The sequence below is a fragment of the Bombus impatiens genome, unplaced genomic scaffold, assembly GCF_000188095.3.
Source record: "Bombus impatiens unplaced genomic scaffold, BIMP_2.2 scf_0261, whole genome shotgun sequence".
NCBI lineage: Eukaryota > Metazoa > Arthropoda > Insecta > Hymenoptera > Apidae > Bombus > Bombus impatiens.
The window spans coordinates 1-12110 of record NT_176680.1 but is presented as its reverse complement, the minus strand read 5'-3'; the positions used below and the strand labels follow the sequence as shown (position 1 = coordinate 12110).

The following is a 12110-nucleotide window of genomic DNA, read 5'->3' as shown; positions in this document are numbered from 1 at the left end:
TATTATATAATATATAAATATAATATATATATATATATATATCATTATTGTAATTCTTTTTCTAAATATAATGTAAGTAAAAATAAAAATAAAATATTAATTAGTGTACAGTAAACACAGATTTGTTATAAACAGTTTATACATAAAAATGCTTACTCTTCGTTATGAAGAATATGTACTTACATTTTTTATCTTTTACTTTTTTGAGAAATATTTTGATACTATTATTCAATTTTATAATGTTAGTCTTTTAGCGTAATAATTACTTTTACTTTATTTGTATAATGAATACAATATTGACAAGGGATAACTAAAATTTATTTTTTAGTATAATAATTTACTATTACATAATAATTCTAATATATAATTTATAGTTATTTTCACGTATATTGCAGATATATTTTTTATAAAATTTGAGACTTATGTTCCCTCTGTTTCGTTATTGTCAATTAAAGTGCCTGAAGAGTTTAAGAAGAAATGAAAGAGGATTAAAGAAAATCATAAAAAATAATATTGTTCTTCAATTTTTTTGTACTTTTTTTATATAATACATACATGTGAATCACGCTTTTATTATGACACCCATGTAAAATAACTTTATATTACGTCATACATCACAATACATATGTACATACATAGCTTAATCACAATAGTCTTATAACGCACTTGATATAAGTTTAGGACCGTAAACACTTAGTTTGAAAAATTTCATTAATTTTGAAATACTAGATACTATTGTTTGTACGATAATTTGTTTACGTATTAAATCGAAATATATTAATAATTATTATTAGAAGCATTTCATTCTTATATTTTTTACAATATTACAATATTAGTTTTTTACTTGAATTTACTTATATATAGAATTTCGTATGTAAACGTTCAGAGTTTCAGAATTTAATACACGTATGTCCGTATATAGTGCCCGATGATGATGATACTGTACTTTGTTCCCTGTCAAATTAATATTAAAATTAATAAAAGAAATAAGGGTAGAACACCTAACCCGATACTAGCTTATCAAACGATTAATGAAGAAAGTCTCTGCAAACGATGAGAAGATGCGTATTGTCAACTATTGAGATAGTTATGTATTGTTTAAAAGCTTAAACATTTCTGAGTCTCTCCGAATGATGAAAGAATATTTACGATCGGGAACACTAGACGATTTTTTAACATTGTTGAATGTTTCGTATGCTGAAACGATATTGGTTTTGCTAGATCGAGCGGATGCTGGGCCGCAAGATCCACGCCGTGCGTAGTCTCAAAAATATGTATGCTACTTTATCATTAATTTTATTATCGAATTGCCATAAAATGTACTATGTGTTATAACTTCTACAATTACCGCAGGTCTACTGCGTTTTTATATGAATTATTATTGAACGATAAAATGTGTACGAATCTGGTTATGAAAATAATGAACAAGTAACATAAGAAATATTTAAAATGTTGCCATATAGCGTTTCTTAAAAATATTTCACCGAATTGATTATTAATCGATTACACTATTCTCAATTTCTTACTCAAAATAATGTAAAGACTCGATCCGTGTAAAGAAAGAATGAAACAATGGTTTAGAAAATTGTGTTATGCATATGTATTTTTACACGTGTGAAAAAATCTTTTTTGAACTATATTAATTTTGAACATACTTTTAGTCCAATATCTTGATTCAATTATGACGGCAAAGAAAATATGCAAGAAATACCATGAACAATTCATAATATTTGAAATTTAAATATTGCTAGTAAAATTAAAAAAATGAAATAAGTACTTCTATTCAACTATTATTCAATTATGTAATTTATAACTAGAGAGTTATATCTCACTAATAAAAAAAATATTGTTATTGAATATCGACCTCCATTGAAATTATACGACTTTGTTTAAATTGTGCACTTGCGGCTTTGTATCATCGTTTTAATATTTTTTTCATAATAATATTTTATTTTTAATCCTTATTGTATTTAGCTATTTTTCTATTCAATAAATTACTTATTATTATTATTATTATTATTATTATTATTATTATTATTATTATTATTATTATTATTATTATTACTATCGTTATTATTTATTCATTTATAGTCGCACCAACCAGCACCTATTTTGCGTTTAAGAACACATATGTGTCATTGTGGTACACGCGTATAGGGCTCTAGTAGCCTAAGTCACATAGAACTCTGTATGTATATTTTTTCAACATAAAATTACGATTCAATGAGACGAAGAAAACAATCTTCTTTGTAAAATATTACCTGTTTAAGTAACTGATATATTTTCACTTTGCTCAGATGTATAGTCATTTCCTATAAATATTGTATAAGAATTATGAATTGTTCAGAACGAGGATAAAGAGATAATATCGTAAGGCCATACAGCCTTACATGCAATTAATACATGAACATGTATAAAAACATACATGCAATTTCTATTAATAAAAGAAACTTTGTTAGAGTTTACTTTACAAAGTAAAAAGAGTAATTATATAGAATAAAAGTAGATTTGAACTCTTTTAATTTGTATGCCTTGATCTTAAATAGTAATCATAATTGGAAAAAGTAAAATATTCTATTTTTCAGATTAAATGATGCATTTTTTATACATTTCAATACATTCGTATATTTTTATATAATAATTTTCAATAGTGCTTTAGGTTTATAACGAAATAATTTCTATTCTTTATTTCTATCTTTTAAATCTTTAATCTCAGCAGATACAATCCTTCCAGAATCTCTCATTTCACTCTCCTTTACTTTCATACATGGAATCTTATTAGAAAATTTAAGGTAGCTTTATGCTAAAATTAAATAAAAGAAACCCTAGGGGAGGTGAAGAATCGAAATAAGTTATCGTTCAATTATAATTTTTTAGATTGACATAAAAATCTTTCTTATAATAATTCACGCCGTAATAAAGTATATACATTACTTGTTCTGTTATTACGAAATTGAAAGTAATTATTTATCTCGTTGATATGAATGATAAATCAATCTGTTGTTATTCCATCTTTTTATAAAAATATATATGAGTCTATATAATATTTCTTGCCTTTGCGCATAGAATAACGTTTCTTGCTTTTTTTGTACATAATAATAATTTCTGTAGCAGGAAGAGACTAGTAGTCCGTTACTAGTAGGGATTCTGTTGAAAAAATGTAACAGAATTCTCGGATAGTGTAGAACGTTCGAATATTAGAGCATTCAGATAATGGAAGATTAAAGTTCCTCATATTTCTTTATGTGTTTTATTTTTTATAATAAATGATTTCAGACCATCACAAAAATCACCGATTCCCTTGAATCGTTACGACGATTTCGTGGATGATTTGAGTCACAGAAGCAGATCCCAGGAGCAAACACCGGAACCGCGGCTCGTGGCAAAAGCACTTTATAATTTTATCGGGCAATCTCCACGGGAATTAAATTTCCGTCGCGGTGACATAATATTTGTACGTCGCCAGGTAGACAAGAACTGGTACGAGGGTGAACATAATGCTATGATTGGCCTGTTCCCATCGAATTACGTTGAGGTAATTTCACTTGGAAAACATTAACCTTTATATTACTCTTTCTTCTTGGTATACAATACAATTGTACTATAGTATGCATCACAAACAAAGAGGTTCTTATTAAATTAGTATTTTGATCAAATACTTGTTCATACAGGGACTGGTCAAGTAACATGTATAAGCGAATCTGAGATAATTGTATAGCAATCAGAATTACTAGTGATCTCTATTTATTATATAGATTTATTTGCAGTGATTGAAATCAGAGAACGATAATTATTTAACTAGAATTTAATGTAGTAATGTGATACAACTAAAGACAACTAAACTGATGGTTCACAACTCAACTTATAACTTACAACTAACAACTCACAACTCACAATAACTCGACAGCTCACAACGACTCGACCAACTCATGAATAACGATTAACCGGCAACTACTCGCAGCTTCCTCGCAACTGCAACTAGTCGCAAGTCAATCGCAACTACAACTACAATTACAACTATTCACTACTAACTGTACGCTTTCTCCTCCAACACGTCTCTTTTTATACCAGAGTTTTCGATATTACTACAACGTACACGTGTTTTGCAGTTGTTGACCTCAGGTGGTCAAGTACACCTTTTTTAATTACTTAATGTACTAAGGGACCATGGGCATATGGCCCATCGCGATTTTCTATCCTTCCCGGCCCGCTAGCACTTTTATTGTTTTCTAGCTGTAGTTAAGCTACAGCTACTAGTTTAGCTGTTTCCAAGAATTAATTTTCGAGAAAATCGAAATTGAAAATTCACTGCTTGTATATGCAGTCGCTTTTTCTAATGTTTCATTTACGCGACTTTACTATTTGGTTTTTTACTTAAATTAGTTTACAGTGGAGATATCGAAAATTGCTTGCGCTTTCTTGAATCTAACAGCTCATAAATGCCACGCGGATGTTGTATACAAGCATAATAAGTGTTATATGTACATATACACGGTGGGACGGTCACAGTAGTATAGCCCAACAGATGGTGATCCTATGTGAAAAAATAAGAAAAAATTTAGCCTAATAAAATAATTTCGTCTGAGGTTTCGTTTTCGAGAAAATCGAATTTAAAGATTTGTCAGGTTTACTTAAATTTTGCTAATACCGGACTCAACATAAGTAAATAGTCGACAGGAGTTTCTACCTACTACTTTGAAAATGAAGTTGCAGAATAAAACTTTTTCAAATAATGCTGCGTTTCTGAGAAAAATAAATTTGAAAATGTATCAGGCGCGTGTACCGTTAGTCCGTAATTAAACATGCGTATTTCCTTGAAAATGAGGCTTACCAGGAAGCCTAACTGAAAAATGTTATTTTACATTTTTGACCTATTATATACCTAGTTGGTACTTAGCCAAGTTAGAGTACACTCAACAAATTTTCAAACTCGATTTTTTTTATAAAACTTTGTATAAGTTTGGGATTGATATTATTTTAACCGGTCGCCGTGAGGTGGTCAGCAACCGATGCTAACTCATACACTGTCACGAACGTATTATAGGAATAATTCAGTGTAATGGTACTGATAGGTTTAGCGAATATCTCGGAAACTAAAGCCAAGGTACAGTAACAAGTAGAGGCAAAAGTTATTCAGAATCATGTTTCTGACAACATATTAAAAAATCGAAATCCGTGTGGATAGTATAATTCTAAAGAATTATTATACTAGTTGTATTCTATACTTTCTTATTATTTTTTTTTTATAAGGAACCACGTCATGCTCGTTTGCGGGTAGTATTATTCGATCGTAAAGAATTACGAAAGAGATTCTGAATTCTTAGAGTCACCCTCAAAACTGTTACAATGATTGACATTATGAGTTACAGATTCAAGAAAAATATATGTTGTTGATCAAGATCGGATTGTATTGCAAATTAATATAACACTATTATGCTTTTACATATTCAGAAAATAAAAATTTAATTTCGTTTTTAAAGTTAAATATAATGTTTCATGTTTTAGAAGCGCATTTCAACACTTTTGCACTGTATCATTGTATTACATTATGCTATATTTTACAATTTTCCATTAAGAAAGTCAAATTTGTATTAGATGCACATCGCATGCGTATGTTGCCATTAAAAGCAGAACGGTTTCCCACGGGAAAATGTTCATTAAACGCCATGAGCTCGATTCGCATAGATAAAGAAAAAGAACGTTGTCCATCTCTGTTGTTTATAGACATTTCTTATATACCTATCTCTACGGACATATGCGTTGTTTATGCTTACTTTTCACGTTCACCTGTTTGAAGAACTAACTCTTTTTGCAGTAACTCTTTTAGTTTATATTTATTACTGCAGTAATACCTTGGTGAGTGATACCAATTTACTATTATTGATGCTTACTTTATGATTGTATCAAGTTGACACGTATCCGCAGAGATAGATATATCACATAGGAAACTTCAGAACTAGAAAGCTTTGAAAAAAATAAATTACGACATATATTACCTCCTTAAATGGATAAAAGTTGGTATAAGTTGTAGAAGAAAAATGCGAACTGTCTCTATCATTTTCTTCATGAAATTCTAAATGCGTCAATATGACGCGCCCCGTAAATCTAGTGTTAAACAAAATTTATCAATGAGATAGGTAGCTAAGAAACTTGAAAGAAAGTTCTATCAGATTGTAGCAATTCATTGGATGGTCATTCTCGAAAATCGAATGAGCATGACCGCAGAAGCTTGGTCAAAATAATGAGAATTCCGGTAAAAACTGTTAAAAACTGTTTTGGAGTGGACGTTAGTGCCCATATTGTTCGTAAAGGTTTAACACCAGAAGTTTATATAATACGTGTTAAAGTAGAAAACCCACTGTATACCACAAGACATCGAAAACTAGGATTACAATTCGCTGAAAAGTATATTAACAGGACAGTTGATTATTGGAATTTTCAATAAAATTCTTCTTTTCTCAATAGCGTTTTTCTGATTTTTATTGAATTTTTATCTCATAATACGAATCATTGCAACAGTTTTGAGAGTTATTGTATATATATTGAATATTGGTATTAGATTCTATACACTCATGTTTATTAAACATTGATAATATTACATTACAACGAAGAATTCTTAAAATAAAGCTGTTTGTTAGTACACACATGTACAAAATACCTTCATGTTATAGTTAGCTCAATAATTATAAAAGTCAAAAATGTTATATTAATTCTCAATTACTATCACTGAGTTATTGGTGATAAAAGTTAGGATTAGTTTATTTATTTGTAGTTGTAGTTTATAGTTTGATATATTTACACAAATTAATATAAAATGCTTTAAAATTACATAATTAACACCTTCTTGTGAATCGCCTACGATTCAATAATATTAATTGAAGTTTAATGTAAAAAGAAGATAACGTTAACGATAAGATTATCTATTTTTCTAATCTTGACAATCTATTTCCTTTTTTCTACTTTTTTCCAGTTAAGCTTTAGCTTTTGCTAGTAAGATTTCGCGCCCATATATCTTGTAAATCACTTTATGATGAACAGTAATAATATTTGAAAAATGTCGACTTATAAAAAAATAACACTATCTTTTAAATTACAGATTTTACCTTACGATGGTATGCGCACGACCCCAAAAAAACCTTACGAGGGTCAAGCACGAGCTAAATTCAATTTCGTCGCCCAAACAAATCTCGAATTATCTTTAGCCAAAGGTAAATATAAAAAATATATCAACATATCTCAGCAGCAAAAATTTATACTGAATATTAATGCAAAAAGACATATCTGCTTTTACGTGATCAGTATTTAAGTGACAATGTAGGAAAGATGTATTTTTATTTAACCAACGCGCACTATATTGATGTAACGAAAAATTTCCGGAATCAGTACATCATCAATACAAAACCATTATTCTTTTAGGGGAATTTGTGGTCTTAACAAGAAGAGTTGATGAAAACTGGTATGAGGGACGTATCGGAAATAGAAAGGGAATATTCCCCATCTCCTACGTTGAAGTTATGACAGAGCCTGGCCTTAGATCAGGTATTACTCACTTCCTATTATGTAACTACAGCAAAAACATAATATCTGTGTGAGTTTAAAATAATGCTTTATTTTGTTTAACTATTTTGTTCTATATCTATTTCACGTAATATATTTTTTACTTATACTTTTGATATTCAATAAGTACTGTAAGTGACTTTTGTTAATTATAGAAACGCCAACACAAAACAAACCAGTAGCCTCTCCAGCAGCGCATAGTCTTTTGGCAAATGGATCAGCTGGGGGGAAAATGAGTATGGGATCCCATCACTATATGCCGTCCATACCAGTTAACATTAACACAACCCAGCCACATTACAATTCACTGGTTAGTAGCTTAAAACACACTTTCATTATATTAATTTCTTCAGTGGTTAATAGTATACTATAAATATTGAACAAAAAAGATAATAATTAGAAAATATTCTAAAATGATTGAACGAAATGATATGCACAATATATCACCCTTATTTCAAAAATGAGCACAAAAGCACAAAAAATTAATTTATTTTTCAAATTATTATCATGAATTAGAGTTCAGATTATTATCTTTTAAGATTGTTTAGGATTATAAATTGAAGATTACAAAAATGATATTTGATTTTGGTTTATAAGCATTGTCTTTCTAGTTGATAAATTTGGTTAAAAAAGTAATATTTTATTATATTTAGATCGAGTTCTAACTACATATAATATACTTATATATTATAGAGATCAGGATTATAGTGATCTTTATTTATTATATAGATTCATTTATTGTGATTGAAGCAGGGAACTATAACTATTTAATTAGAACTTAATGTAGTAATGTGACATAACTAAGACGACTAAATTGATAATTCACAACTCAACTTACAACTGACAATTAACAACACAGCTTACAACTCATGAGTAACAATTAACTCGCAACTACTCGCAACTGCAAGTAATCGTAAGTCCAACTGCAACTGTTCACTACTCTCTCTTTTTTTCTTTTTTTTTTTACATCGAGAGAACCTTTATAGGCATCCCGCGCTCCCCGGGGAGAGGACGCGACGTAATGCCGGATACTATTGACTACTCTCTCTAAAAAAACGTCCTCTTTATACCACAGTTTTCGATACTCCTACAACGACAAGTGTTTTACAGCTGTTAGCCCAAGAGTTGTTGTTGGTCAAGTACATCTTTCTTTTAACCTCACAGTATCTTAAAGGGGCACGGGTATATAGCCCATCGGGATTTCCCTTCATTCCCGATCTGTCAGCAGTTTTATTGTTTTTTACCTGTAGTTCATCGAGATTTCCCCAACGGTTTTTTCTCCTTACTACAATATAAATATAGTTTTTTTTTCAAAAACTAATTGTTTTAAATTGTGTCACTTTCGTAGCAAGATTAACTACAATGTTATCATTGTGTCATATCCTGTGACTTGAGTCTGTGACTGTGTCTGTGTCTATCTCATTAGAGGACCAACCTAGAAACTTGAGAAAATATTTTACATCAAGTAACTAGTAAGTTTACATTAGTAACGTGATTCAAAATTGCTACTTTAATTCGAACGAGTTGAAGGTAAGGTAAGGAACTTGAAAGTTTAATTGAATAGAAAGGCTGACTAGAGGATTGGAATGTTTAATCAAGTGTATGTTGCAGCGGTTATTGAATTTCGAAATTTCTCCCTTAACTGTTGGTATTTTACCAACTCTATATATATGTCGGAGAAGGATCAGGAATAAGGTTGTGGGCGTTTGATGAATCTGCATTGGAATCGGCCATCGTCGTGTTATAACGAAGGTACGGTCTGTTAATACGAGTATGGATGCTACCGACTCGACAATCAACCGCGGCGGTTGGACACTCGCGATACTAGTGATGTTGGTCTTAGGTTCAATAACGAATCCGCGGTCGACGGGATGATAGATGTACGTGCTCACAAAAATCTAAGTCGGATTCTTTGCGAAAACGAGGAATATCCACCGAGCGTATAGACTCCAAGTAACTCGCTAATACGACCTCACGAGAAAATGACTCTCCGTCGCGATGCTGCTGCAGAGGAAGGACAACTATGATGGGGTGTGTCTGGGGACACGAGATCATCGGATTCGTCGAGGATACCCTTCGTTCAGAAGGTGAGGGAATTTGGCGTTGCTGCTAATTGGTCAATCTCCATATCGGTGGTTAGAAAAAGATGCAAGCCGCCCTCGAGAGAAAGTTGCTAGTGGGAGACGCCGTTCGTTGAAAAATAGGTCTCTCCTATCTTCCCGTAGCTAGAACAAAGACTGTTTGTTCGAAGGACTTTAGTCAACTAAATCCTAAGATTTATAACGGGCCCTCAGGCTAGCTGAACATGTACTTCGGAGACGCATCGACATCTGGCAATCATCTTGCTCGAAGAATAGGGTCGTACTGTCGTGCCGCCACAAATATTTCTTTTAAGAAGAGCTATAGAATTACTCCATACCTTTGTTAGACAAAGCGTTCATCCCATGACCGCGGCTACGTTTGGCGACTGGCTGTCACCTCGAGCCCAAGCTCATTATCACAACTCGCGAACAATTACAATCGGATTGAATAACTACAATTGTTTAATTACAGCTATAGTAGACTCTAGATTACAATGTTGCGGGATTATCCAAAATTCCAAAGGCTCCGTTGTTCTTTCATCTCCGACATATATATAACTCTCTATATGTGATTTCATCGGTTATGTAACAAGGGACATTACAGATAAACGTTTTCGATTGGAATCGCTATAGGATGCCAATGTTAGAGTTATTGGCTGTACCTCACAGTTGAAAGTTCACATAGGTTCATACAAATTCTAGGATGGCTTTGTATAATATCATTTTGCTTTCTAGATTTACTTTCGAACTCTTACCTATGAGCCAGTAGAACTGTCTTACTCTATCTTTCAAAGAGGCACTTCCTGGGAAGACAAAGACTTAACAGGGGGAAAGGCTCGACTTGACGATTGAAGATATTCAAATATTTCGGTTTCGCGCGAAGTGGATTTGAGAGGAAATGATTTGGATACGGTAGCTAGATAAGAAGCGAATAGGTTGGCCTTGTCTATGAGAACAACCATAAAGAGAGTGAAGGGGAGGAATTACCTGCTACGGTTTGTTGAGTTTCTTCGCAGCTTTCTAGAGAGAGTAGTTTGTAATATATTGTGGGAGTCAAGTTCTTCAAATATTTTTGAAAACATTTATTTCTGAACTTTCGTAGAAATTTTCTGAGTTTTCTGGTTGCGTTGTTTACTTTCCGCTTGGGTATGTGCTATTTTGCCATAATCTTCGTAGCTTCCTTTTATCTTCAATTTCTTTCTTTATAGCGTCTGGATACTCGTGCCGGGTTATATACTCTAGCTTTTGAATAGAAGAACGAGCTGCATTTATTATGTTGTTCGCCAGATACTCAACTGCTGCATCTATATCTTCTTCCACTTTTAGTGGTACTAACGTTGATGTTGAAATGTTGAAAGATTCTCTAAAATGAGACTAGCTAGTTAATTAATATGGATAGCAGGTAGAATTTCAATAAATGTAGAGCAGACTGCTGCATAAACCGGTAAGTGATCTGAAGACGAATCTAGGGAAGAATTAAGTTTAATATACCTTGGAGATAGATTTGATTATGAAGAAGTCCAGTAATTCGGGTAACTTGTTTGCGTCCGTAGGCCACCTGTATCAATGTAATTTAATTTATTTCATAAAATACTTTTGTATAGTGATCTACATTGGAGTGATGTTTCTACTATTCCAGTGAATATGTTTAATATTAAAATCACCCCTGCTATAAACCTGTAAACCACACTTTTAAAAAAATGATCAAAATCCTCTTTTAATAGAATGTACCTCGAAAGACATATATAGCAGATATTGTAAACGGACTAAGCCAATTTTGAATCATAATGTTAGTTGCTTGGAGGTGAACCTTTTTTTTATGGTGGGCGTTCGTAGTTCTTAATATTGGATTTTATGATAATATCTGATCTGCCATGTGCCCTGCCACTGGCGAGTTGAGTGTGATAGGCATTGTAACCATTGACTTTAAAGTAATCATTGTTTATAAAACGAGTTTCAGAAATAAGCATTATGTCCATTTTTTGACGTAAATAATAACCAGTATTATCTATTTATAATATAGACGGGCAAGTTTTCTTCGCCAATTAATCATCACTTTTGCTTTGATATCACCGAACGAGATGATGTTAGCATACAGTAAATTAGGAAAACAAAGTTTGGGTGACCGCGGGTTAAGAACGGAACGCGCAAATGGAAAGAGTTTGCAAATGAGTTTGATAACCCGTTTTCTTTTTGTACTTTTGTTTATTTTATGCGTTCATTAAGAAACTACATAAAATTACGACAGATATACTTATAACGTAAGATAATTAACTGAAAAGTATTGTTTGATTAAGAAGTAAAATAATTAATTATATTATACAAAGAAAAAGATGTTTGTAGAATATAAAACACTTATTAATATATAATAATTTCAAATGTATGTTAGATACATTAGACAGTCGCAAGCAAGTAATAAATATTTGTTTTTTTTTTTTTATTTTATTTGTTGAAATTACAATCAATTCTCGC

General features: G+C 31.5%; 1 protein-coding gene across 1 annotated transcript in view; it reads left to right on the top strand.

The window, feature by feature from the left end:
* LOC100740896 overlaps positions 1-7867 on the top strand; it is a gene marked incomplete at its 3' end in the record, with an annotated part of 216037 nt that extends 208170 nt beyond the window's left edge. Inside the window, 4 exon segments of the mRNA XM_033320227.1 lie at positions 3277-3535; positions 7097-7208; positions 7417-7539; positions 7713-7867. Coding sequence (XP_033176118.1) covers positions 3277-3535; positions 7097-7208; positions 7417-7539; positions 7713-7867 — 649 coding nt within the window.
* Between the last annotated feature and the right edge of the window lie 4243 nt (positions 7868-12110).